Raw genomic sequence first — 27,315 nt, 5'->3', positions numbered from 1 at the left:
TCGAGTACCTAAATGAAAACTCGAGAAAATCTTACCAAGAAGGAATTCTGCCAGAAGTTCGACATTATCAAAAGGCATACAGAGTACTTGAAAGGTGGCCATGTTCTCATCTCAATTATCCCAAATTCCCTTGCCTTAACCGTAACTCTGCAAGTTGCACTAGAAAGCCCTGTTGATACACTCAAACCTTTAGGTCTGTGTCACCTTCTGTTGCACTCGATGACCTTTCTAGATACGTCCAGCACGTTCACTTGATGTCACCTACCACTTTTTAATGTATGAAATGAATGTCTCCCAGGATAGGTACAATATCGTCCTGTCTCTTCGTCAGACTGCTATACCTAGGTATATAACCAACTTGGCTTACAATTTCTGTCACACGCTTCCAACAATTCTCCCAGGTTATATCCAGCTCTAATCTGTTATTCCAACTCGGTTCTCGTGCCTTGGAGAATATTCTATTCCTACTCCCCTATAATTAATTTTAACTAACCCAACTCACTTAATATACATATTTACTTCTCCTAACACAACTTCTCATGACGATAACCCCCTAGCACGATGCCATTGAATGCATGCTATGAGCTAGTCTGCAAGAATTCCTCGGAGGAAGTGGGAGGTTCCCAGGTTAGATTAAGTTCGTTAATCATCAAGTGTATGTTCTCGCCTAGAAACCCTTGATTTTGAGAAAAGTTGAGCCATTAGTAAGCTCCTTCTGCTTTCGAGGCACCACCTTAATATAATAATAACCTTGTAGCATATGAGACCTTGATTCTATTATCCTTGAGAAATTGTTACGCTATGAGTTGGAATTTCCTAGGAGCTGGGGTATTAGAAAAGCCTACATGCCTCTCTTGTAGTCTTTTAACCACAAGCGATGAGAAGGAGAGTATTTTTGAATTAGTAATTCTCGAGCCTTCCTAGCAAAGCTAGAAGGATTTGAATTTAAATGCTGCTAACTATACCCAAGAGTTGAGAAAAAAACCAAAATCGTAAGATAATCGTGCCTGTTACGGTGACTCGTCTTGGGGACGGGGAGAGGGGAGGCAATATTACAAATACGTTTGTATTAATGATAGGATGAGCAAGTAGACTCAACACAACTGAGGGATCTTATCGCAGTGTATGAAGTATATATTACATTAATAATGCTTAATATAAGCGGGTATCAAAATATTCTATCTTACCGAATGCGATCAAAACCTCTGCACCGATCTTAACACCGTCCCGAGACCCAGCACTTACCGGCCATTCACGCCGAACCTGCGTCCCAAAGCAACACCATCACAATCATCACAACCAAAACAACCACCGCAAACTACCCACAACCCCCTTTCCCACGCCCATAAAAACCCTAGCAAGGACCACGACAAACCATACGTACCACATGACACCCACAAGCGCCCACTCCAATAAAACCCACCCTCCACGTCTCAACCACCTGAACCTCCTCCTCCGTCTCCTCATCATAGTGTTAATCTTATCCGTAATTTTCTTAACCGTGAGCGTTTGGCTGGTTACGAGGTCTTTGCTGACCTCGTCCGCTTCATCAGCAGCCTTGCGAGTCATGGGGGTAAGATCATCCGATAATCGAGTTTGGAGGTTTTCGATATCTCTGAGGACGCCGGTGATAGTGGTATTGGCGAAGGCGTCTGCAGATTCTTGCCACATGCGCGAGGAAAGTTGCATATCGCTTGAGAGGATACGGGCAGCGAGGATATGTTGTTTGCATTTTGGAACAGGGATGATATCATCCTGAGCTAGTTCAGCAATTTCAGAATAATAGGTCTCGTCAGCGTCACGGAGGTCCTTTAGTTCCGTGGCTCGACGAGAGATTTCTTTGGCTTTGATGCCAGAACTGAGGAGGAGTGCCTCCACGCGAGCTATTTCCCGTTTGGTCATTGGGCCACGATGTATCGAAATGCCTCTATCTGAAATACTCCATTCGCGTTTGCGATTTTGCGATGGGCTTTGATCATGGCCTACGTCGAGGTTGGCAAGGCCCGTCACAGGTAAGGTGTTGCTATGCTTTCCTGGTAAACCGAGGATTGCATTGAGACGCGCATCCGCGCTTTCAACCCCAGGCATGAAACTGCCACGACGAGAATCCAGATCTGAAATGGAAGAATCGCGGTGGAACGGGGCCACGGGGCCATGATCCGGTGACGTTGTTGGGGAAGCGGTTTGGACATCTATCCTTGGTGTAGGTTCTGGAATGTGAAGCTGGCTTATTCGTTTGCCTATTGCTCCAATCTGTTGGTTCGACTTCACGTCCTCCCCTCGTGCTCGAACGGACCTTCCACGGCGCTCGAAGGGGGAAGCGAACACTGGCATATCATTGATATAAGAAGGCGTTTCCTTTCGCGATGGCAAGCCTCCGGCATCCTGAATACCCACTCCGGTAGGGCCTTCATGAGATTGAATTTTAGCTGGTAGAGCTTGCGACACTTTAAAATCCTCGATATCGGACTCGTCTGTGGAAAAGTTTGAAGATACGCCGTGTTCTGGAGAGGGCTCCTTTGAGGCCTTCCAGAATAACTCACCAACTCTTGCAACAGGGTTACGGCTATTTTTGAACAGACCTCGAATGCCTGAGTCTTCGCCTTTATTTTTCCGTAAACTCGAGGTCTGTTTGAGGGGCGTCGAATCCTCATCAGCCTTCCCAGATGGAATATGCTTGGTGGGACTCATGGATCGTCTTCGCCTTTCCGGGGTATCAGGGCTGCCTGGTATCAGTTCCTTGGAGCTCAGCGGTTGTACCTGAACTTGGGATTCTTCCATATGTACCCGGCTGCGACTTCGCTCTAGACTATGATCACGGAAAGGTAGGATCTTTGACTTGACTTTCGACAATGGGTTTCGCGTTTGCGATGTATTCCGGCTTCGTGGAGGCGAAAAGTTCATAGCAAGACTTGGAACAAATGCGTTGGACAATTTAGAAGCCCTCACCTCAGGAGAGTTGGGGGCAGTGCTGTCGAGCTCCTCCAAGGAACGCCTTGGGCTACTAGCAGGAACTTCGAGACTCGCCCTGCCCGATGAACCATTTTTGGCCGCATCTGTTTTTGTTTGATTCATAACAGGCCTAGTCCTTCCGTAGTTGGATCCATCTTTAACAGCCTCAGAAGGTGAGTATGGCTCAGGCAAGGGCTTCAATGGTTCAGCCGACCGGTTTATTAGGTCGCCAGGAAAGTCGTGCGATGACTTCCGATCACTGTCCTGTGCCTCCTTCTGGAGCATTTGCATCATCTGCTTCTCCAGAATGTCTGTGGCACGATCATTACTATCTACTGTTCCACTTCGTCGCCTTGCTGATCGGCGCTGTGAACCGCTGTCCGAGGAATCTGAATGGGATCTGCTGCGGGAGCGAAATAAATGGGACCTATCATGTATTGACCCATTATAGTTGTGATGTATACGTGTGGCATTGCGCACATGTCGTAGCTTTTGGCGTGCTCTAGAACCAGCGCTATCTGGATGCTTATCTAAATCTCCCTTGATGGATTTGAATTCAGGAAGCTTTGTGTCTAGGCGAAGGTCCAATGCTGAATCCTCTGGCACGGCTCGATTGGGAGATAGTTGAGGTTCTGGCTCCTCACTTTTTCGGGACATGGGCCGCTTAAGCTCAGCCGCTGGAGGAAATATTTTTCTTCCATGTCGGTTCTCGATCATCTTTTTATTGTCATCCTGTTCCAGCCAGAAGACATCCGCAATCATATCCGCCGGACTTGTGACCCAATCTATTCTAGGTCGTTTGACTTTCGGTGGAGCTGCCTGACCTTTACCAGAACCAGATTGAGGCGAGGTATGGGGCGAGGCAGCAGCATCTGCAGCTTTTGAGAACGAAGGCATGAACAGACAATCAGCTAAATGTGAGTCTTCGGAGGATGCTTCTGTTGCCACTTGATCAATCCAAGATGAAACCTTTGAAAGATCTCCAAAACCCTGCGATTCCCCGTCGATAGCTTTCGCATTTCGGGCACGAACTTTCCGATTTCTGATATACTGGAGAGGATTATATAATCTTCCTAATGGCCGGGGAGCATGGGAAGACACCGACACTGCCCGCGAGATAGGTGCGGAGGTCGGGGATGAAGGGATGGGTCCCCTATCGTTTGATGTAACTCGCTCTAATTGAGGCTTCAAAGGTGGCACGTATTGTAAAAGACGACGATATTCGGCCATGAGTTCGATGACGTTCTTGGCCTTCGCTGCGCGAGCTAAAGTGGACGGGGAAAAATGATACTGGTAACTTCCATCTGGCTGCGTATCAAACGCTCCTTGTAAAGGATTGTAAATTTGGACGCTGGGTGTAATTCTTGGTGATGGTGTCATTGCCCGGCCGCCTCGATCTGACCTCGGCGATATATTTCTAGATATCCGCCTTTGCTGCTGTAAATGCTGGCGAAGGCTACCTCCCGCAAATCCTTCCCCAAGTCCTTGTGCGATGGGTAGTAAAGGAGTTGAGATGTTTCGTCTAGCGTTATGTCGACTCTCGCTCAGATTTAAGGCAAGGTTTACAATCTGTGCAGAATCGACGTCCAGCGTAGGAGCCGTAGGTTTTGCCCCGGACCCATCATCCACAACTTCTCCCTTTTGTTGTCTAATTTCTCCAGCGAGATTTCGCCCTGTGAGCGCAACCGTCGCATTGGCAGCCAACGGACTACTTTCTAGTCCTCCCGCTCCAACATTCGACCGCCGTTCCGTATGTAGTTTCTCGGGGCTCCTCAAGGCTGATTTTCCCTTGGGATCATGAGCCGATGGCCGTTGATATGGAAGTTGCTCTGGGGCAGAAGCTTCAGACATCGCCCCGTGCGAAGGCGGCTCAAAAAACGAATTTGAGAGGAGGAAGCCGCCGCTGGTCCTGCTCCTACGGCTTCTGTGACTTCTTTTACTATCCTTGGATAGTTTATCGTCTTCCAGCCCTCCATTCTTCGACTCTCTTTCTCCCGGGCCGTTGGCGACGCCATCTCTTGCGAGGCTATTTCGATTTGTGGCCGACGTGCTCGATTCGCCGGTCTGGCCGCTGCTAAGGCTGTATCTTGGGTTGGAGCTAGATGATGCGCTTGCAGTTGTGCGGTGGCCCGGGGGAGAATTGCTTGACGCATCTTTATCTTTGCTTCGAATGACGCCTGGTGTAGGTGGATTGGAGGTCATTTTGAACGCTCATTCCGCAGGTCTATGCCTGTGAGCCATCGGATAGGAGGGTAAGCTTCAAATCATGCTGTGACGAGGAGGAGAAGAAGATGTCGGTGGCGAGATGAAGATATACAAACTGCGTTGTTGTACAAGTGACAGTGTATTTTCACATGTGTCCCTGTTGCCAACAATAATGGAGCGCGACGCGGAAGCAAGGCTTGGCGCTGTCTGGGGTAAATCCGGGCCGGGGAATCTCTGTCCGGGGCCGGGACGGAGCAGCGTGGGGGGNGGGGGGGAAGAGTATAATAACAATACGTTTAAAAAGGGGGTCATAGGAAAATGAAAGGGATAAACGATCATATACGAAGTATTGTCATGCCAAAATACTACCTAGGTAAGGTAGTTGGTTATCTAAACTACGATACTGCACCCTTTCACGATATCTCTCATAGGGTCATAATACGAAGAGTACAGTACTAATAAATATAATACGCCATCTACCAAGGTCCATCATAACTCCACACTTTTATAAACCCGTTTCGCCAATCAGTTCTTCAGGATGCCTTTCCCAGCCTTCTCAATCTTTCTTCTCTTAGCTCTCAGCGTCTCAGCCTCAGCGTCCTTCTTCTTGTTACTATAGACCATCTTCTCCAAGATCTTTCTCTTCTTGCGACTCATCATCATCTTTGCTCTCTCCAATTCCTCGTCTTCCTCCCTTGTCTTCTGGGCTGCTTTCTTCCTAGCATCAGCCTTGGCCTTGGCTCTGGGGTCAATTTGCTTGTCTTCGAGTGCAACGCCTGTTAATTCAGCTTCCAATTCTCGCTGTCTCTGAAGAGCCGTTGAAGTAGCCTCGTCTTCCTCTTCCTCCTCGGCATCTGAGAAACCTCCAAAGGAATTTTCAGCGTCGGACTTTTCAGGCTCGTCCTCCTCGGAACCTGCAATATCCATGCCTTCAGCAGTCGCATCGATATCCATCTCAAGGAGGGCATTAGGCTTCTGCACGGCCATGTTGTCCACATCTGAAACGTCCGGCTCTTCATCCATATCACTGTCCACCTCCAGCTCCTCGCCTTCACGTTCCTGTTCATTGAGTGGCGCGCTAGGATCATATTGACCACGGACTTTCTTTACGAAAGGACTCAGGTGAGGAGGTAATTGAGCTCCAGGGGCGTACAAATCCGGTCGCTTTAGCTCCTCATCATTGACGCAATCCCACACCCATTGGGGCTGGACATATATTCTTCCCGGAACCCGGGAACCAGGCTTTAATCGTTGCGATGTCTGGTTATCTTCAACTTCTTCCTCATTGTCAGGGTCGACCTGAATGGGGGGCCGGTCAACAACTTGATGAGTTATTGATGGGTCTAGCTCGTTATGAGTATACGCCCCTTCGCCCAAAACCGCATCCCAGCCTATACGTTTACACCCAAAAGCTCGGAGAATGAATTCTAGAGGCTGACGTGGGGTCTCTCTGGAGAGGAAGAATGTGAAGTTCGAGAACAGTGTAGAAGGGTCGGTTGCGGAATATGAAGGTTGCAGGAGAATATCTCCTCCAGGTGCAGTTGGTTCGAATTTATCAATTGTGTCCGTTGGCTGATCCTCCCCATCCGCCAAAGTCTGACTCGTAACTGGTTCTGGCGATGGCTCCTTTTCAGCCCGGTTCAATTGCGACATGAGCTTGTCTATCTCAGACTGAAGCTTGGGATCTGGCTGAGCCATTTCTCCATTTGTGATTTGCTTTGGCTGTTCGATCGCACCAACAGCATTTGCCTCCAACGAAAATGCCCCAAGCTCTGCGCCCAGATCATCTTTGTTTTGATCGAACTTTGGGGGGTAGACCAATCCAACTGATGTGTAGAGACGGAAATTAACGAAACCCAACAATGTTTGGTAGAATTCGACAAAGGTGCCCATTATTCTAAAATCCACGTCGCCAGTAACCCTCTGGTTGAATCTGTACGGCACCAGCCACAAGATATCCTGCCCCTGGATGGTCGCCTGGTAATAAATCCCCTTGATGGACAAGAAGGACTTCCGCAGGCTGTGAGACACAATCAAGTAGTGCTCGAATTCAAGACACAGCCGCTCGCATCTTGCAATCATCTTTGCGGGGACGGTCGAGGTGGATGGGAGGTTTGCGAAGAGGAATAGCATGGAAAGACAATCATCGAGATCTCGCAGCGCATCGATAAACGTAGGGTACCGCTCGCGAATGACATGATCGAGTGTATATTTAGGCTTTCCTGTTTTCTCTGGTCTGGAGGCATTGCGCTCGAGTCTCGACGCATCGTGGGCATCTCCTCTGCCCAAAGCCTTCGAAATCTTCTTTTCAAGCGCCTTTTGCTCGCGGAATTTTTGCAGAAGCGGTTCGTGAAGAAGGTACTGGATGTCTTTGGTGTAGTAGAAGGTAGTGGATGCACTTGAAGACTTTGAAGCTTTCTTCTTGTTCCGTGGCTCGCGGGGATAGATTCCTTTCCAGATACAGAGCTTGCGGAAATCGGGGAGAGCGATCTGAAGTTTCCGCACCGCTTGGGTTCTTGTTATGAAGTTCTTGGCCTGGCCAGCGACTCCCTTCTTCTTGATTTTCCCCATGGCTGCGTGAATCGTGAGGTTCAGGAAACGTCAATGGAGTGCAGATGTAGAAAACGTGGGGTCCCGGTTTTCTGTGAGAAAAAAAGTTTGGGCAGAAGTTAGACGGGGCCTCGCTCACCTCTCACCGCCCTGCAGCCTGAGGACAAGTGACGCTCTGGCAGCTGGCAATGCACGCAAGCCTGCCTACAGTACGACGACGCCGGAACACAAGGCTGAGCTGTTCTTCTGTGCGCGCACACTCTAGCCACCATGAACATCGACATGGACATTGACAGGAGGAAGGCTGTTATCTTTGGCGCCGCAGCTGCTGTTCGCCTGCTCCTTTTTACGGCTTTTCCAGGCCTCCCGGACCTGCTGACGGCACGCGTCGAGATCTCAACTCCTGTCACCAGCTTTAAGAGATGCAAGTCCCATATCCCATACCTCACCGATACGCAATTGAAGGAAGCTAACTGTACCAGTGCAAGAGGGTCTCTTCCTTTATAACCATAACGTATCTCCCTATGATGGCGGGGTCTACCACCAAGCGCCTATACTTCTTCCCTTGTTCTCACTCCTCCCAAGCTCCGCGGCCTATCCTGTGTTTACATACTTGCTATACATCTTGGTCGATCTTTTGAGCGCAAACGCTTTAATGAATATTGCTGCATCTGGTGAAGCTGGTTCTTCTAAACTCTATACTTCTCCAAGGAAAGATAAGAAGTGGAGTAGCTATGCGATTGCAACAGCGTAAGCCCTGCTGCGATATGCTATCTGGCCATTGGCTAATGTTACGTCCAGCTTCTTATTCAACCCATTTACAATTGCGACGTGTATTGGTCGGCCGACTAGCGTTTTTACGACTTGCGCCATACTTCATGCCGTCTCGAAAGCGGTTGTTGGAGCCTCATTTACATCGATGTTTGCCATATCCATTGCGTCGTACCTATCGTTGTACCCTCTCCTCCTCTTCCCTCCATTAGTACTCCTCTGCTACGACCGCAGAGGGCAGAGAAAGGAAAACGAATCTATCTCCGCCTTTGTGATTGGGAACGTTGCGGCAGTCGGTGGTTTCTTATACTCTCTCTTGCAAATGTCATACGTTATTACCGGGTCTTGGGAATTCTTAGAATCCACATACGGCGTCTCGCTCCTCCTGCCTGATTTGACCCCAAACGTTGGACTCTGGTGGTACTTTTTCATCGAGATGTTTGATTCGTTCCGCAACTTCTTCCTTGGCGTGTTCTGGATCCATCTATCCTCCTACGTTGGCGGTTTAACGATTCGACTGCGACGTCAACCATTATCTGTTCTCACTATCCTTCTCGGAATTTTCGCCATCTTTAAGCCATACACATCCATATCAGATACATCACTCTTCCTAGCCCTTTTGCCGTTATATCGACACATATTTCCGCTCATGAGGTACTCGTTTCTGGCTTCTTCCACAATACTCTACGCCACATTGCTGGGCCCAGCTTTCTATTACCTTTGGATCTACGCCGGAAGTGGGAACGCAAATTTCTTCTATGCTATCACGCTCGTCTGGAGCTTGGGTTTGAGTATATTGGTTGCGGATTTTCTATTTGCCGTACTACGGGACGAATGGGAGGTAGAAAGACCCGAAATGAGAGGCAAGGAGATACGCCAGATATGATAGGATAGGGAATAAATAAATATTAAATGCTTGTATAGAATAAATGCTAGGCTGAAAAGCCACCAAAATGAAATGTAAACTACTAGTAATTCGCAGGTATGGACGGTGGTGAGTGAAACATTTATTTTGCCGGCAGAATTTGATGAACGTTTTGTTCCATCCCTTACCGACAGCAACAACCTTACGAAGTACATGTGCCTTGTGTTTGTAAACACAACGGGATGCAATTATGAATATAAACTTGCTGCTACCATGTCAGAACACGACATTGCCTCAGGTTCAGAATATTACGACTCGGGGGAAGCCGAATCGGAAGCCACTCGTCCAAATCGCTGGGGCGGCGCGCCCTCAACCTGGCAATCGATAACACAGCAAGAACGGGACCTCGCGGGTTCCTTGGACGAGCTACGAAATAGGGATTTGAGTGTGCATTTATTCAACGCCCATGGGCTAAACAAGCGCGCTGCGCGCCTTTTAGAAGACAAGGCAAATGGTGTAAAGGTACGTTCGGTGGGACTCACATCACTAGCTAATACTGATATATCTGTGCTAGATTGAGGACCCGATTAACGAGGATGCGGACGAACCATTTGTGCCTCCAAAGCTATGGACAGCTTGGCCCTTGCCGCCGGGTGAGGTGCCGCGGGATGGAGAAGATATTGGAGAGGAAGATCCTGATGATGTTTACACTTTTAAGAGGAGGGAGAGAGAGCGGCCTAGTCGGGAGTTGGAGGATGTGCTCACAAGTGTTGCGTTGAGGCTTGCCAAGGAGAGATTCCAGGCCAGGGAGTGGGCAAGTGAAGGTGAGCCCAATGTTGATGGCTTTGAAGATGATGAGCAACGCACCAAAGGTAGCACGAAGCAAAGGAGTTTGCAAAATGCTGGCAATGAGGATGGAGTCTCGCATGTAACAAAGAGGCTCCCTAAACAGAAAAGGCCCAAATCTACACCTCCCGAAGATGTCCTGAGACCTATCTTATCAGCCGACGATGAGAGATCCCAAGACCTGTTACGGCCAACAGTCCGGCATAGTCTTTCGAAGCTAGATGCCCTGCTAATCGCCCTACACCATGCTCGCACAATCTGTCTTCGGTATTCTTCACAGTCTGAAGCCGATACTGATGGGGAGATAGCTCCAGTCAGTGCCACAGTCAGTTCAACAGCAGCCCCCAAGAGGCCCCGAGGAAGACCCCGAAAATTTGATAATTTGACCGATCGAGCGGCGGCATATCTACTCCCTCAAAAAGTAGATATTGATGCTGAGATATTACGCCAGAGGAAGGGTGGCCGGGGTCGCAAACCAAAGCAATATCCGCGTCTTGACGGCGAGACGGAGGAGGAATATCACATTCGAGTTGCTCGACTTCAAAAAAAGCCGCTCCCTCCGTTTACTCCTGCTCGAACAGCTACTCCAGGACCCGAGAATCCACCGTCTCGTGAAGAAACTCTAAACAAGCCCACTACCCCACGTGGTAATAGAGTCAGTTCGAAGGTAGCTGCGATAAAATATCAGAGGAAGCTTGGTCTTCGCGATTGGAGTGAGGTTCTCGGTTCAGCCACTCTTGTTGGTTTTCCGCCGGATGTTATAACCCGAGCCACCCAACGTTGTGCCGATCTATTCGGTGAAGGAATGGTTATAAGAACAATGGCCGAGACACCTTTCGGACGTAAGAATGCCGAGATTTCAACAACCTACCAACCGGAAGAGATCCCTGATCTAGGACCGGACAGCGAAATTGCAGACGAGATATCAGATGCCGCAGCCCAGGGGATGGAGGACTCCGATGAGCAGCGGGACAAGGGCCTGAGACTACTTGGCTCAGTCGAACATTGTTTCTGCCCAGTCAAGAACTGCCGGCGTCGAACGCGAGGGTTTACAAGCGAGATGCTTCTGAGACTGCACTTGAAAAAACAGCATCATATGACGAAAGAGCAGATTGCAGAGTTCGATATCCCAAGTGACGAGGAGATGGATGGTGCTGTTCATGTTGACCGGTTTCTAAGACCGGATAAGCGTCAGCTAAGGGGCAAGGACAAGAGAGAGCGTAAGAGGAGGATGAGGAGTCAGCGGAAGCAGCCAGTTTCCGACGAGGAGGGGATGGGAATGAGTCCTGACATAAATAGAGAATCGGACGACGAACAAAGGGGTAGGTCTGGAGGGCATTAATAGTCGAGAAATAAAACTCTTCTCTGTACACTTGTCCAGTCATTATGCCCTCAATTCAATTTGGATATAGTTATTTTTTCCAGGACTTGCATATTAAGATACGTTGTGTCGAGGAATATGTTTAAATTCCGAGCGACGGATAGCTTTGGGATGAGGGTTTCCTTGCATTATTATAAATATGAACATATCCAATATACCCACTTATCTACTCAGCTTCTCAACCACCCTGGCCATTCCAATAGTTTCCCCTTCCTCCACCTCCACCACACCAGCGCCCCGCCGAAAACCACAGGACTGGTTAAGCATCCCACGAGGCCAATGACAAGCAACCTTCCCTGCCTCTCGCTCTTCCTCATCACCTCGCTATATCTCTCATTCCCAAAGCTCACACGGGAGTATTTCGTCTGCCATCCCAAACTCGGAACGTACAGCGTGAGGTTCTCCTCCAACCATTTCCGCAATGCGTAGGTGGGCGATACGGTTGAGGCACGCATCTCGACGTAGTTATGTAGTGCTAGATCGTTTATTACATGAGCGTCCGGTTTCCGGAACGCTGAGTACTCCGCGAGTGCTTTGCTTCGATCCGATGGCAGGATAGAAGGATATTTGTCGAAGAAGGAAAACAGAATGCGGATGTCTTCAAGGCCGGCATTCATCCCCTGGCCATAGAAGGGGACCATGGCGTGTGCAGCGTCGCCTACTATGACGATGGAGTCGGAGAAGTGGTAGGGGTTGCATTTGATACTTATTAATGGGAGATGGGGGTTGTTGGTGAATGAAGATATTAGGTCCGCCGGTGAGATCAAGGAAGTTACGCCGGGGAAATATTTGTTGAAGAAGGATGGCACTGAGCTGGGAGTTGCATCGAGGGTGACGAAATTCTCGGACGGCATGAAGAGTGTGCAAGTAAAAGAGCCATCCTATTGGGTTGTTAGAAGTTATAGTGACTGGGGGAGCGAGAAAAGTACAAAGCTGGGTATGGCAATGAACATGAAATCTTTTCCCGGCCAGATGTGCAAATGATTTGGTGATATCCGGAATCTAGCGTCAGGATCTTCGCCAGGACGTAACTCCTTAGGCCGTATTTGGAATTCGCACCACAGGGTATCAATGTACTCTTGCTGATAGTCCATCCTTGTGTACTTCATCAGGTGATATCGTGCCGCAGAATGAGCACCATCAGCTCCAATCATCAGGTCGAAGTCGACTTCTACTTCCCGATTACGCCCATCGGTCCCAGGATTTCCAGAAATTTCAAACCAGGCTTTGCGCTTCTGGAAATCGGCCCCGGTCAATTTGTGGTTAAATACCAGCTTGACATTTGGCATCGAATCTAGTTCATCGAGCAGAGCTTTGTTGAGACCCCCTCGATCAACAGCGTATATAGCCTGCGATGATTTTCAGCCCTGGAACTTTGCTTGTGATGGGGGAATTATACTCACTCTTCCATGGACATCGTAATTCTGTGACTTCTCATACAAATCTCCCGTGGAGCTCTCGCCATGGATCATACGCCCTACCATAGGAATGGTGTCGTTGAATATTTTTTCTAGAAGTGCAGAAGGACCGGATTGCCTTATGGCATTGATACCCCGTTCTGAGAGCGCCAAGTTGATTGATTTGGTGAAGTTGAGGGGAACTGTCTGAGGATCTCGGAGATCTGTAGGATGGCAGTCAGAACGAGCATTCTGGGAATAGTAGTACTTGAAAGTAATATAATTGTCATATTCTCGAAGAGCAATCATAAAACATGGCACTGTCTCGATAGGACAAGGCGTCTTCCACCTGGATAGGATCGCCAGGTCGCCCCACCTCTCAAGAATGTCGGCGCAAAGCCCACGACGCGGCTTGGGCTGGATCGTTCTGCACTTGCAAGACATTAAGCACACAGTGCAGTGGAGGAACACATGCTCCTTTTTACTGGCTCTTGACTTCAAGCGTCTCACAAAGAATAGATCTGAATGGTTCTCGCTGTGGAAGCGAGGACGTGTACAACATACCGCTCCTCAATTCATAGACCTCGACATCGTGTCCACGGTTTGCTGCATACAACGCAGCAAGGGTCCCAACTGGGCCTGCCCCAATGACAATAGTCCTCTGCCTCTTGTCCTTGTTGTCTTGAGCCATCCCGCCAGAATTACAACAATATTAGAGAATGAAAAGCAAACAGCGTTGGCTTTGGCAACTCCTGCTACAAAGTACGTGTACCGTGCCCGGCTCCGGGACCGGCAGCGGCAAATAGACTGATAAGTCCGAAAATAGTTGTTAATCGTCCCATTTTTTTTGCGATTTGTTTTGACGGGATGATCCGGCTTGATTCCGCGCCCTTTTATGGACTGCTATTTACTGACTAAGGCAGGGGCAATTCATCCACCATGTTGATCCGCTGGAATATTTTGCCCCGCCAACTGTACAGGAGCATCAATACGACAACCACGAAGTCAAGAGAGATAATTCTCCCGTGAGACACATACCATCCTATATTGAGCTTGAATAGCTACCACTCCACTCGGAATTAGTCCTCGCCATGAACGAAACACCCGCTGCAAAGCGGAAATGTATGGGCAATGATTGCGACAACGAGGCTGGATCGCTACAATGCCCAACATGTCTCAAGCTGGGAATGAAAGACAGTTATTTCTGTTCGCAGGACTGTTTTAAAAGGAATTGGGTAGGCTCTACATCTGCCCATGGCTTTGCCGCATTCCATCTAGGGCTAATATTTATTTTCTTCCAGAGCTCGCACAAGAGTGTACACAAATCACAAAGTAATTTCCTGAGCAATATTATAACCCCTAAAGTCGTCTCTGAACCGGATCCAGATACGGGATATTTCAACCCTTTCCCTACCTTCCCATACACCGGCTCCTTAAGACCCGTGTATCCCCTCTCCGAACGACGGGCAGTACCGAAATCGATACCGCATCCCGACTACTGGCACGATGGCAACCCCAAAAGCGAGCGCACATTCAATGGGAGGACCAAGATTCAGATTTTGAACAAGGAGGAGCAGGAGGGCATGAGGAAGGTGTGCAGGTTAGCAAGAGAGGTGCTGGATATTGCTGCGGCTGCTGCTAGGCCGGGTGTTACGACGGATTATATCGATGAGATTGTGCACAAGGCTTGCTTGGAGCGAGAGGTAAGGAAGAACTTTCCCGCTTAGACAATTATGACCACCCGGTAGCTAACGATGCCAGTCATATCCCTCGCCTCTAAATTACTGCCATTTCCCAAAGTCCGTCTGCACGTCCCCGAACGAAGTCATCTGCCATGGCATTCCCGATCAAAGAGTTCTCGTTGACGGTGACATTCTCAACCTCGACGTCACTCTATATCATGGAGGCTTCCATGGGGATATCAACGAAACATACTACATTGGGGAAAAGTCAAAAGCCGACCCCGATTCCGTACGGGTTGTGGAGACCGCACGCGAGTGCCTGGATGAGGCGATCAAGCTTATCAAGCCCGGCGCGCTATTCAGAGACTACGGCAATGTTATAGAGAAGCATGCTAAGTCGAAAAACTGTAGCGTCGTCAAGACTTATTGTGGTCACGGCATCAATAGCTTATTCCACTGCCCTCCGAACGTCCCTCATTATGCCAAGAACAAGGCGGTCGGAGTGGCTAAGGAAGGGATGTGTTTTACGATTGAGCCTATGATTGCATTGGGGACGCATAGGGATAAGACATGGCCAGATGACTGGACCAGCGTGACGCAGGATGGGAAGAGGACAGCACAATTTGGTGAGTTTCCATTCCTCCAATTGATTTGCGTGTAATGTGTGCTGATGTGGAACAGAGCACACGTTTTTAGTAACTGCGGATGGCGTTGAAATCTTGACAGCACGATTCCCAAACTCTCCAGGCGGGCCACAGCCAATGCCGGCGGAGGCAAATGGAGAGAAGGCTGGGCAGGCGAAAGATAAAGAAGCAGCGGCGTAATGATTGATGCCCATGAAATATGAGTAACGGCCCGAGGGCGAGGGCGAGAGCGAGAGAGAGAGAGTGAGTGAGTGGTAACTACTGTAGTGGTAGTTGTGTTGGATGTAGTGATACTAAGGAGCCATGAACCTCGGAACCTCTAATTACTTCGTCACCCAAAACAAAATAGAAGCGTGATGCTAACTGATCCAATATATATATATATATAATATATATAAGACATCCAAGCGATAAGTGATTAGTTAATACCTATCTCTTGTACCTAAGCCATGAAACCGGAGTACTGTATTTGCAAGTATCCGCGATACTTCGTACATTTGAAATATCTACCTAGGTACTTTGTACTATTATTATACTAATTCTATTAATTCTATTAATTCTTGGTCGCAGCAATCCCGAAGCTTAAACCGGTGATGAGCTTATCAAGCGGGCCAATCAGCGCTCCCCGCCGCCCATCGGCGAATTTTGCACGCAGCAGGCGAACAACACAGCTCGGCGCCCCGAGTCCAACCAGCCTCACAGGCTTCGTGCTTCGTCCTACGTATTCACATTTCATCATTATACTTCAGCCTGCACTGCAACTGCAACTACAGCTGCAACTGCTACACCGCGCTGCCATCTCCCCCCAACACCCTCTCCCTCCCACGCCTCTACGAAGATATCGCCATCAAAGACTATCCTCGTCCGTCCTTCGAGAGTCCCCTGCGCAAGCTAGGCATTCCTTGACCAAGCTGCATTTGTCGCGTTAGCCAGCCACCCCACCGCGCTCACCAAGCCAAACCATTTCGTGAATCCGGCGATACTGGAGACAAGCTCCGTCGAAGCTACCTCGGTCCAAGCATTCGGAGCATCTGCCAGCAAAACCAAAACAAAACAACGCCAAACCAACACTAGAAGCAGGACACACAAGCCGCCAAAGCCAACACCAGACCACCGAGTAGAAGAAATTTTTGACCCGCGATATCTCAGCCATGATGTCCGGCGAGGCGTGGTTATACCTGTTGGCGGTATTGATTAATGCCGTCAACCTATTTCTGCAGGTTTTCTTCACGATTATGTACAGCGATCTCGAGTGGTGAGTAGCTTCTGTTCTCTCCCCTCCCACTTTTGCCTTCGTGAGAGCTCTAAGGGAAAGGAATCGCTTGGTCCGAAAGAAACCTATGTTGAAAGAAACATAACATGCGGGTATTTAGTGAAATAGTTCTTGACTAATGGTGCTAAAACAGTGACTATATTAACCCCATCGATCTCTGCAACCGTCTCAACACCTATATCATCCCCGAGGCCGCTGTTCATGGCGTCCTAACCTTCCTATTCCTCATCAACGGCTACTGGGTTGCGCTTGTGCTCAATCTACCACTCCTCGCATTCAACATTAAGAAGTAGGTCATAACATCCCTGGTCCCTCCAGGATCTATGCTTGGGAAATGCGTCCAGCATGCGTAGTTTCTATTCGTACAGTTGCTGATCAGATATTCAGGATTGTGGATAACGCACATCTTCTTGACGCCACGGAGATCTTTAGGAAACTCAATGTTCATAAGAAGGTAAGGGAACAATCGTTATTGAGCAACTAGGGATTGTAGTGGGCTTACGCTGACCTGTCGATCTAGGAATCATTCATTAAACTTGGTTTCCATCTCATCATGTTCTTCTTCTACCTTTACAGCATGATTGGTATGTACCTGTCAACTGAAGATACCTTTACCCCCATCTATTACTCTCCCCCCCTTGACTCTTAGTGCTGTACTTTTCCTTCTTGCCCAGCACTATCTCATCCAAGAAGTGCAGTTGTTAACGTCTTGTAGTTGCTCTCATCCGTGATGAGTCACATTGACTCTCCTCTTCGATTAAAAGTCAATATAATCTCGAAGAGGCATAAGCTGGGAATTTCGTAGAAAGGGATATTGGGTATCGATGTATGGTGCGAGAAGGGGTCGCTGTAAGAGGTGGTACGGAGAGAAGCGACCCTAGAAGTCTGTGTATAGCAATGGGATACGATGGCAGGATAATTACCCGTGGAGATGTGCAATGATTAGACATGACGGTGGTGGCTTCGGAGTCTTTCTTCATTGATGTGATACTTGGCATAGGGCGTACCCCATATTAGTATTAGTAGGGCTTCTATTGGAGCCGGCTGTGGATAGATACCTAGGTATGCTTATAATGGCATGCTTGCAATCTGGACTTGAGCTTTTTACCCTCGTTTACACATATGTCGTTCTCCTTTTGTATAACATCATCGTCTGGCAGACCGTGAGACGTATCACGTGCGGGTGTTACAGGGCCGTAATTTAAGGTTGGCGCTAAAACTTTTATCGTCTATCGCTGCGCCAAACCCGTACTGTAGTTTTGGTTCCAAGGCGTGTTTGGGTTCCAACTTGCGCTGCCATACCCACAGCCAACAATCTCCAGATCCTTTCCGTTCTTCTTGCGGCGGCTCTTCCATCCATCGGAATCGCGGCTCGATACATTCATTATGGCGGACTTTGGCGCCTACCCGCCAAATATGGCGCCCCAAAACGCGCTGATAGTCCGGCAGGCAGAAGGACCAGATCATGCAGTAGTCCCGTACACAGCAGAAGACTTATCTCGCCCTTCTCAGGGCCCGGCAAATCCCTTCAGAGATGAGACAGCCTCATTGAAACGAAAAAATGTCCTCACAGGCTTTGCGGAAGAAACATATATCAGCGAGCATACATTTCGGAGTCAGCTCCAAGCTGTGGAAAGAGGGGATAGACAATATAGAGGCGGGCAGGCGGAGAAAGATGAAGCTGCGAGGATACGCGCGAAGAGACAGAAGAAAGGCGACGCTACGGTTGTGGAGGGAGATAATGCCTATGTGGGCCCGTGGGCCAAGTACAAGGCTGTGGAATACGAGGAGGTGGCCGAGGGCGAGGAGCTGGCTAGCGATGAAGAGTATGAGGAGTTTGAGGAAGCGGAGGATGGAGTTATTGAGAGTGGCACTATAGTTCCAGCTCTACCACAAGCTATAGCAAAGCGGAAGGAAGCTGAGGAGATGGGTGACGAGACAAGTGTGTTTGAGGGATCACAGCAATATGACTACCAGGGCCGGACGTATATGCATGTTCCGCAGGATCTAGATACCGATCTGAAGAAGGAGGTTGGCAGCATTAAGAATTATGTGCCGAAGAAGTTGGTGCATACATGGAAGAGTCATACGAAGCCTATTATTGGGTTGCGGTTCCTCCCCGAATCAGGACATTTACTGCTTTCCGGCAGTGCAGATTCGACGGTCAAGATTTGGGATGTATACCATCAAAGGGAGTTATTACGCACATACTCGGGGCATACAAAATCATTGTCGGATATTACTTTCAACACCTCTGGCACACAATTCCTTTCGGCTTCGTACGATCGCATGATGAAACTCTGGGACACGGAAACTGGCCAGTGTATAAACCGCTTCACAACTGGCAAAACGCCTCACGTTGTACGGTTCAATCCATCGCCCGAGCACTCGAATGAATTCCTTGCCGGTATGTCCGACAAGAAGATCATTCAATTTGATATCCGAACCCGAGAAATCGTGCAAGAGTACGATCACCATCTCGCTGCTATTAACACTATCACCTTCGTTGATGATAATCGCCGCTTCATGACCACTTCCGATGACAAGTCATTACGAGCTTGGGACTACAATATTCCCGTGCCTATCAAGTACATTGCGGAGCCACACATGTACCCTATGACCCGCGCTTCTCTCCATCCATCCGGCAAATACGTCGCATATCAAAGCTCAGACAACAACATCTTCGTCTACGGCGCGACAGACAAATTCCGGCAAAACAGGAAGAAAGTCTTCAAAGGCCACAATAACGCCGGCTACGCCACCGACGTGGCTTGTAGTCCGGACGGCCAATTCGTTGCGTCTGGAGACACGGGCGGTTACGTGTGTTTCTGGGATTGGAAAACTTGTAAGATGTGGCATAAGATGCAGGCTGCTGATGGGGCAGTTACGTGTGTTCAGTGGCATCCACAGGAGAGCTCGAAGGTTGTCACGGCGGGCTTAGATGGTAGTATAAAGTATTGGGATTAGAGGGCATGGTATCTTGGGGGGCTGCGATACTATTGTACAGATATACGAAGATTTGCTAATTCGGTCTCCTCGTGGATGAAACGTTCCTCGACTGATACTCTGATTTACAGAATTTAAATTTCATCGCCCAGGAGCTCCGCTGACTTGCAAATAGCTAAGTGGCACTGGAGCATCCGATATCGTACCTGAGCCTAACCACACTCTTTTCGCATAAAACTGCAACTCAACATCCCTCCATTATGCGATTTATTTCTGTTTCCTCTCGTTCATTCTAAAAAAATGATCGGATTAGCGTTTCGTTGCTTTGAGTTCATAGCCTTCAACGGTGTCTTTACGTACCTCCTTTCCTCGGAGCATTAAAGCACTCTTATTTTTTCTTTGGTTTTTTCCTCCCCATGGTCAATTTTTGCTTTCCCCATCTTGCCCTCCTTTTCCTTTTCGTTCTCCCATTTCCCTCGCAGTTAATTACAGTTTACCCCTGCTTCACCACTATAGCACACTACACTCGCGCAAGATATCTTAAATCTTAGCCCCCCACCGCCAGCGATAGTCCAAGCAAGCCCATCTAGCGACCAAAAAGCTCACCAGGCTCACGGCGAGGATCCCCGCGAAGAAGCCCACAAATGACCTTGCGCTTAGAGCGGGGAGAAGTTCCCCACCAACGGGGATACATAGCAATGTCCTATAATGAGTTCCACAGTCAGCAAATATCGCATCTTCCGCGTCTTCCTTGTATAATCCTCCTCCTTGCACAAAACCCACCACGTTACACAGGAACTGAGGACGGGGAAAAGACCTACGCAAATGAGACTATACTATAAGATGTTCCGTAAAATTGACCATACTGATCAGCCTTGCACAATTGCCCGAGACAAACCGGCGCCATGCTGATAATACTGCCAGAACCGAATCCAAAGAGCGGGGCGAAGGTGTAGAAAAGTATCACGTTATTGCTGACTGGTAGCCAGAAAGCGAGGACTACGATGAGGGACCAGAGGAGGGTTAGGATCATAGTGTTAAATCGGCCCCAGCGGTCAGATAGGTATCCTGAGAAGAAGCGGCCAAATGCTGAGCCACTGGAGGACTGTTAGATTGCGGGTATTTGTGGGGGGTGTTGCTGAGGGGCCGTCGTGCTTTGAGGAATAGAGTGGGAATGGGGATGGGCAAAAGAAGAGGTTAACTTACGCATTTAGAATTGCTATTATGTTAAATGTCGCTTGATTGCTGAAACCTTGGGACAAGCCATAGGACGGTAACAAGCCCAAGACGCCAAATAGCACAAATTCGAAGCCTATCCCACCTCAAGCATCAGCAACCGCTTTCTTGACTTGCCAGTCGTTCTTCTATCCCGTTCAACACCCATCAAAGTAAACAAGAAAAACTTACAAGCAATCCCTGCAGTGGCCCAGCCAAACCTCGCATCCAGTAAACACTTCAAATCCACAGTCCCCCCGTTCCTCCTCGGTGGCAAACGTCCCCTAACACACAGATTCCCTACAACCAGGAGCACACCCGCAATAAGAGCCACAACTCGAAGCGCCCAAGCCCAACTCAAATTCTCAAGCGTGCTCTTCAGCACAAGCGGAAAGACAATCCCGCCGACACTCGAACCGATAAATGCAATCCCGCTCGCAAGTCCCCGCCTCCTCTCAAACCAATGCGCTACAACTGCCAACGCAGTCGTAGTCAAACAGGCACCGCTAATACCGTTCACCACCCCATAGACAAGCATGAAGTGCCAGTACCGGGTACATTCCGCCAACACCACCAAACTCACCACATACACCACGCTCCCCACCAAAACCAGATAGCGAGATCCATAGCGATCAAACAATGGACCGATCTGCACCCCCAAAAAGAGGTTGAGGAAGATGTTGACGGCGGCTATCCAGCCTACGTCCCGCGGGCTATAGTTGGCTAGCTGGTTCGCTTGCCAGTAGGATTGGAAGAGTCCCACGGAGGACATGAGCCCGAAGGTACCGCAGATTACGGAGAAAGAGCCGAGGATTACGAGCCATGCTCTGAGACCGCCATCGGGGAAGTACAATGATGCCCGCGAGTGCGAGGTTGTTACGGCTGTCAACTCGAGATTGTGAGTTACATTTTTGTGGTGGTCGTCGAGGTGGTCGAGCCGGGACTCGGAGGCTGGAGAAATTTCTGACAAAGTGGGGAGTGGACCATTGCTGGCCATTGGAACTGAGATCTTGTATTGTATTGTTGCGTCTAAGTAAAATTATATTAAAGATAGCCCAGAAGAGGTGAGATAGACATAGACAGCACGAATGAATGGCTTTTGAAGGAACAATTGCTTTATGAGCCGTGACTCACAAAACCGGTGTGTGGAGGTAAGCACTTCGTAATAAATAAAAGACGCAAAGCCGGCCGGGAGCTAGAGAATTAGCCCTGCATGTCGTGGCGAAGTTACATCTAGAAACTTTTTCCACTCTGAGAGAAGTAGCGGATCGGCTAATAAGTAGATGGGCTTGGAGATTCCATCCCTATACTGGAGGGCGGATAGCTCATGGGGTCACATACACACTGTCCGTCATTAACAAGCAAAGAGTCGGGAATTGAGGTTCGGTATCATAAAGTACTCCCGGTCTAATATAGTACATAGTACAAACCCTCTACATCTATAATACTCCCACAGCATCCTCGCACCGCTGACAGAGCTCATCAACCGGCGCGACATATCTCCAACATCTAGGGCATTTCGAATCCTTAGGAGGCAATACAGAAGCCTTGCATCGCCCGCCGTCGAACTCAACAGAGTACTTCCACTCCCCTTCCGGCTCCGCATCCGGGCCATTAAGCTGAACGGAAGATACGACAAAGATACTGTCAAGTTCATGTGCATAGCGAGTAAAGACTGCATAAGCCTCCGGAGAGAGACTCAAAGCCACAGAGCACTCTAGCGAAGATCCAATGAGCTTCTCCGCTCGTGCCTCCTCCTGAGCTGCTTTGATGGCTGTATTTGCGCTCTGGATCAGGGTGATATCGTCCCGAATGGTGGAGTCGACCGATCCCCGTTCAGGGGAAATAACAGGTTCGTTCAGTGGCCGAAGTGAGGGGTGGGCTCCGGACTCGGCTGCCATCCACTCTGGCCGATGGTCCCAAGCTTCCTCGACGAGACTTGGGGTAATGGGCGCCAGCATTTTCAATAGCCCGCTGAAGATCTCCTCTAGCACGCCGCCGCCATCCCCACAGTACAATCGATCTTTCATCGCTTCGAGATAAAATGCGGAAAGGTCGTTGTTGATCCATTTATTGATGGCATTTACACCTTTGTAGAACTCAAAATTTTCGTATGCGGAGTTAACTTCTGCCATGGCAACTTCCAGTTGGATAAGGGCAATCTGGTCTAGCTTGGTGAGGGGCGCTGTTCTGGCACTCTGGTGCATTGATCCCAATAGCATTTTGATAGTCATCCGATATTTCAGTAGAGCTGTATGGTTGAACTTAAGGACTGGTTCGCCGATGACGACGTCCCGAGTATAGTCGCTGCTTGCAGCCCATAACCGCAGCGCATCTGCTCCGAGAGCTTGGGAGACGGGGGCGTTGGATTTCTTTTTTGTCTTAACCTGTGATATGTCAACGTCAGCTCATTATGGAGAATAGAGGACGGAATACATACCGGAGGAAGTAATGACCCATCCATGATCTGGCCAGGTGCAATGACATTGCCAAGGGATTTGGACATCTTTTTCCCGGTATGATCGAGGGTAAATCCATGGGTTATTAAGGTTCTGAATGGAGCACCGGTTCTCCCGGAAGCGCTTGCATGTGTTAGGAGGCTGGATTGGAACCAGCCTCTATGTTGATCTGTGCCCTCAAGATAGACGTCTGCCTGCTGCTCTGATTGGGTCCAACTGGTCCCACTGTCAAACCAGACATCCATTGTATCCTTTCCACGCCTGTACGAGCCCTCCAGCCCAGAGACAATCCATGCTGGCTCATCCGGGGGATCTGTCCACCAGGCATCGATTCCCCTTTCATCAATCATAGAGATGATATGAGCAACACTTTCATCGGTGAGTACTGCAGTCCCGTGCTCATTGTAGAGGGCAGGAATGGGCACACCCCAGGCACGTTGCCTGGAGATACACCATTCACTTCGGCCCTTAACAAAGCTTTCGAGTCTGGAGCGCCCACTTCCAGGAATGAATCGGACATCGGTGAGGGATTGTAACGCGCTGTCTTTGACACTGCCGACATCCGCAAACCATTGCTCGGTAGCTCGAACTATGACGGGAAGTTTTGTCCGCCAGTCATAAGGATACTTGTGTTTATATTTATGGACAGCAAGCACCTTATCCCCGAGGATTTTCAAAACCTCGCCGCTGCCGCCTCCGAGAACGGATTTCCCTAATAATGCTTGGGGCTCGTCTGGAAGCGCGGTCTCCGTGAAACAGCCCAAGTCGTCCACTGGCGCTGTTGCTTCAATCCCCAGACGTAGACATACTTCGTAGTCATCCATTCCGTGACCTGGCGCGAGGTGAACCAATCCTGAACCAGAATCTGCAGAGACAAAGTCTGCGTGGATCACAGGCTGCGGTTGAGACCCCCCACCACGAAGTATATTGACATACTGGGATCCCTGGAGATCTTTGCCGAGAATAGATTCAGCGACAACTTCCACAGGTCTATCGCCAAGGCACTGCTTCGCAAGATGGTCAAGCCTTGTGCTTGCGATTAGCAAATGATCTGGGCCACTCCTGACAACAGAGTATTCTAGGTCGTTGTGAATAGCCATAGCTCGGTTAGCAGGTAAAGTCCACGGCGTAGTCGTCCATATAACAGCCGAAAGATTATCAAGGCCTCCCAATTTCAGTCGCAAACATTCCGGCACGGTCGTCAGGGGAAACTTGATGTAGGCAGCGGTAGACAAGTGATCATCCTTATACTCCAGTTCCGCCTCCGCAAGAGCTGTTCTCGACGACGGCGACCAATATACCGGTTTATATCGTCGAAATATAAGCCCTCTCTTCGCCATCTCTTGGAAGATGCCCAACTGTTTGATCTCGAAAGATTTGTCCATGGTTTTCCAGGCCTTGGTCCAGTCTGCCATGACTCCCCATTCCCGGAATCCTTTCATTTGCTCTTCAACAGTCTCTGTTGCAAGGGCTCTTGCTGCTTTGCGTACAGCAACAGCATCCAGTATGTGCTCCGCATCCTTTGCTTCCTTCCATTGCCTCTCAAGGGCTTTGATTTCGATCGGGAGGCCATGGCAATCCCATCCAGGGACATAGACAACCCTGTGACCTATAATGTATCCACATCAGTACGACGCCCATGGATGAAATAATATGCATATTTCTGCAATAGCTGAGCGGCCTACCTTCCTGCAGTTTAACCCTACATACGATATCCTTCAAAATCTTATTCAGCGCATGGCCGATATGGAGACTCCCATTGGCATATGGGGGCCCATCATGCAATATGAAAGGCTTCTGCGAAGAGCGCTCGCGGCTCTGCCACTCGTAGAGGTCATCGGCGCATCGTTTTAAGTATTTGGGCTGATCCGCGGCTAATGGTCGAGGACTAACGCAGGGTTTGGAATTCAGCAATTGTAATAATGGATATAGATATTTGACATCTGCTTACGGGAATGAGGATTTTGGTAATCTTAAAGTCGATGACCAGGATGCAGCAGGACGTACTGGCATGGTCTCTGGTCGAAGGGCAGCAGTCGCATCTTTCTTTGATGTTCGCGAGGGCCATGGGCGAAGTCGCGTTTTCAATTCAGGCCACGAGGCACCAAATCAACGCTATGATATGTTCGAGGACTACGAAGTACTAGTGAGTAATTTATATTTTGTTCAACATTTGTGAATTAAAATAGTTTATGTTCCTTTGATGAGGGTTGATCGTCGATTTATGTTGTTGAACGTTAGTGGGTCTGAGCAGTTCATGCTTCTTCGATGGAGGCTGGTTTGTGATTTATATATAAATTGAACATAATACGGCATTGTATTTCTGGTATTGAAACAGTGCGACGCCAAATACCCTCCCAACTCCAGCATTGCTAGCCAGAAAAAATGCCCATTGCCTGAGTCCGAACGCCTCCATCCCATGCATATATATCCAATATTGGATTGCCTTGAAGCGTCAAAAGACCGTAACACTGCTGACAACCCCATTCTTCAACACCTCAAACACCAGCCCCGGAAATCCGAAAAGGGTTGTATTACCCAGGCCCTTGACATCCTCTATGCCAGCACCTATAGCATCCAGCCTCCCCCCACCAACGCTGTCCTCCCATCCTCCTAATAACTCGCAGCTGCTACCCGGACTGTCTCCCCAGTCACGATTTAAGACCATGCCACGCTGGCGTGCTTTGGCTTCCTCCGCATTCTTGTAAATGCTCTTCCAATCCTCATGTAATCTACTCTCGATATCCATAAAGGGAGTCTCGGAGTTGACGACATCTTCGCCACTTGTGTGTGACAAATACTGAATTTCCCATCGACACCGGCAATGCCGATTGAACGGATATGAGCCCGGCACATTGCCATGGAGAATTAATTTTGATGCAACTAGGCATGTCGATGCATCGGTGAGAACAATGACCTCTGGATTGCCATCTTGGGTCGTCGAATCCTGCGACGGGGGACATTGTGATGGTGTGGTTGGCGTCGACATTAGCACGTCGATGCCGTGATAGAAGTAGTTATAAAAGCATTCTCCAGATACATTCCCAGCGACTTCCCCCTCCCCGTTATCATCGTCCGAGTCATCAGTAGCAGTATGTGCCGACGATTGATCTGTATCGGTGGAGTCATCATGGAGTCTTATGTCGTTCGGGTCTAACCTATTGACTCCGGCCCCTTGACGAGCTTTATGGATAGACATTCTTTGGTCGCTTTTCCGATATATCGCATCTGGAGGACCTAGCTCGGCAACGAGCTCTTGCGGCGATGTATGGCCTAGCTTAATCCAGAATGGATTATGATTTCGCGAGCGCACAAGTTCCAGTCGACCTCCTCCATATATCTTCACCAGCCGCACCTCAGCTGGCACAGAGTCCTTTCCCTTCAAAATTGCCCCAAATTTATCCGAAGGGTCTATGGTCTGGGTAAACAAACGCTCCCGAGCATCTACCCATGAATCTCCAGAAAAGATGGCCATGGAACCTGCTGGGGGGCTAGTAGATGATGATAGTAGCGAAACCGCATCCTTCCCTGTCGACCAAAGTGAAGATTCGATTGGAAAGGAGAACGCAAGTCCGGGGTATGAAAGGACATAGAGTGCCGCGGCCGTGTCATCATCGGCGTCGGGTTGTATGTACTCACCCGGGAAAGTAGGCCCTAGCAGGTTTTTGTAAATATGGCGATACGTAGGGCCGCTCTGGCTTGGTATTGGGGAAGTTGCAGAGGACGCTTGGGCAGTGGTTACCGGGCGCAAGACATCTCTATCATTGTATGTGAGATGGCTTTTAGTGAAGTCCAAAACTTCGATAAGGCGCAAGCGCTGCTCCGGCCCATCAAATCGTAAACGGATGCCGTTTGTTGGGAGGCTAAGGATAACAGGTTCCTTGACGGGCGACGTGAGTTCATATACCAAATCGAGCTTAGGGAAACGTTGTGGTTCGGCTTTCAGCCGTGTGAGGATATCATGAAGGGTAGCGCCGAGGACTAGAGAGAGGGCGGGGAGTTAGCCACGGGGACGTTGCCAATGATAGGGAGGAAGGTACCCAAGAAGCCTAGAGCTTGTCCAGGGCGGACTTGGGCAGTAAATAGCGACATTTCGATTTTAGCAGCATTTGCCTTTGCATCTGGATTG

The 27,315-nt window shown here is 49.1% G+C and overlaps 10 protein-coding genes across 10 annotated transcripts; 4 read left to right on the top strand and 6 right to left on the bottom strand.

The window, feature by feature from the left end:
* Positions 1-1,293: 1,293 nt before the first annotated feature.
* Positions 1,294-5,154, bottom strand: BP5553_09962 (uncharacterized protein; the record flags this gene model as incomplete). Its single annotated transcript, XM_032018585.1, has 1 exon — positions 1,294-5,154. One exon carries the CDS (start codon positions 5,152-5,154, stop codon positions 1,294-1,296), a length of 3,861 nt encoding a protein of 1,286 aa, XP_031865422.1.
* Positions 5,155-5,682: 528 nt separating this feature from the next.
* Positions 5,683-7,728, bottom strand: BP5553_09961 (Pescadillo-like protein; the record flags this gene model as incomplete). The annotated part of the gene is made up of 1 exon (XM_032018584.1): positions 5,683-7,728. The coding sequence occupies one exon, from the start codon at positions 7,726-7,728 to the stop codon at positions 5,683-5,685; it is 2,046 nt and encodes a 681-aa protein (XP_031865421.1).
* A 249-nt stretch (positions 7,729-7,977) lies between these two features.
* Positions 7,978-11,531, top strand: BP5553_09960 (uncharacterized protein; the record flags this gene model as incomplete). Its single annotated transcript, XM_032018583.1, has 5 exons — positions 7,978-8,135; positions 8,173-8,457; positions 8,509-9,319; positions 9,461-9,865; positions 9,918-11,531. 5 exons carry the CDS (start codon positions 7,978-7,980, stop codon positions 11,529-11,531), a joined length of 3,273 nt encoding a protein of 1,090 aa, XP_031865420.1.
* A 209-nt stretch (positions 11,532-11,740) lies between these two features.
* On the bottom strand, positions 11,741-13,658 carry BP5553_09959 (Kynurenine 3-monooxygenase; the record flags this gene model as incomplete). Its single annotated transcript, XM_032018582.1, has 4 exons — positions 11,741-12,451; positions 12,500-12,919; positions 12,974-13,191; positions 13,532-13,658. 4 exons carry the CDS (start codon positions 13,656-13,658, stop codon positions 11,741-11,743), a joined length of 1,476 nt encoding a protein of 491 aa, XP_031865419.1.
* Positions 13,659-14,058: 400 nt separating this feature from the next.
* Positions 14,059-15,473, top strand: BP5553_09958 (putative MAP1-methionine aminopeptidase; the record flags this gene model as incomplete). The annotated part of the gene is made up of 4 exons (XM_032018581.1): positions 14,059-14,202; positions 14,269-14,670; positions 14,729-15,275; positions 15,331-15,473. The coding sequence occupies 4 exons, from the start codon at positions 14,059-14,061 to the stop codon at positions 15,471-15,473; spliced, it is 1,236 nt and encodes a 411-aa protein (XP_031865418.1).
* Positions 15,474-16,447: 974 nt separating this feature from the next.
* BP5553_09957 (Uncharacterized protein) lies at positions 16,448-17,310 on the top strand (the record flags this gene model as incomplete). The annotated part of the gene is made up of 5 exons (XM_032018580.1): positions 16,448-16,548; positions 16,700-16,855; positions 16,954-17,020; positions 17,087-17,150; positions 17,282-17,310. The coding sequence occupies 5 exons, from the start codon at positions 16,448-16,450 to the stop codon at positions 17,308-17,310; spliced, it is 417 nt and encodes a 138-aa protein (XP_031865417.1).
* Positions 17,311-17,952: 642 nt separating this feature from the next.
* On the top strand, positions 17,953-19,533 carry BP5553_09956 (putative CDC40-cell division control protein; the record flags this gene model as incomplete). The annotated part of the gene is made up of 1 exon (XM_032018579.1): positions 17,953-19,533. One exon carries the CDS (start codon positions 17,953-17,955, stop codon positions 19,531-19,533), a length of 1,581 nt encoding a protein of 526 aa, XP_031865416.1.
* A 796-nt stretch (positions 19,534-20,329) lies between these two features.
* BP5553_09955 (MFS monocarboxylate transporter) lies at positions 20,330-21,724 on the bottom strand (the record flags this gene model as incomplete). Its single annotated transcript, XM_032018578.1, has 3 exons — positions 20,330-20,609; positions 20,719-20,824; positions 20,920-21,724. 3 exons carry the CDS (start codon positions 21,722-21,724, stop codon positions 20,330-20,332), a joined length of 1,191 nt encoding a protein of 396 aa, XP_031865415.1.
* Positions 21,725-22,166: 442 nt separating this feature from the next.
* Positions 22,167-25,199, bottom strand: BP5553_09954 (uncharacterized protein; the record flags this gene model as incomplete). The annotated part of the gene is made up of 4 exons (XM_032018577.1): positions 22,167-23,114; positions 23,168-24,795; positions 24,872-25,074; positions 25,138-25,199. 4 exons carry the CDS (start codon positions 25,197-25,199, stop codon positions 22,167-22,169), a joined length of 2,841 nt encoding a protein of 946 aa, XP_031865414.1.
* A 442-nt stretch (positions 25,200-25,641) lies between these two features.
* On the bottom strand, positions 25,642-27,278 carry BP5553_09953 (Uncharacterized protein; the record flags this gene model as incomplete). The annotated part of the gene is made up of 2 exons (XM_032018576.1): positions 25,642-27,167; positions 27,227-27,278. 2 exons carry the CDS (start codon positions 27,276-27,278, stop codon positions 25,642-25,644), a joined length of 1,578 nt encoding a protein of 525 aa, XP_031865413.1.
* Positions 27,279-27,315: the final 37 nt, after the last annotated feature.

Source organism: Venustampulla echinocandica (assembly GCF_003357145.1).
Source record: "Venustampulla echinocandica strain BP 5553 chromosome Unknown scaffold_12, whole genome shotgun sequence".
In the NCBI taxonomy this organism is placed as follows: Eukaryota; Fungi; Ascomycota; class Leotiomycetes; order Helotiales; family Pleuroascaceae; genus Venustampulla; species Venustampulla echinocandica.
Note: the sequence above shows the minus strand (reverse complement) of the source record. Positions and strands in the feature narration are given on the sequence as shown.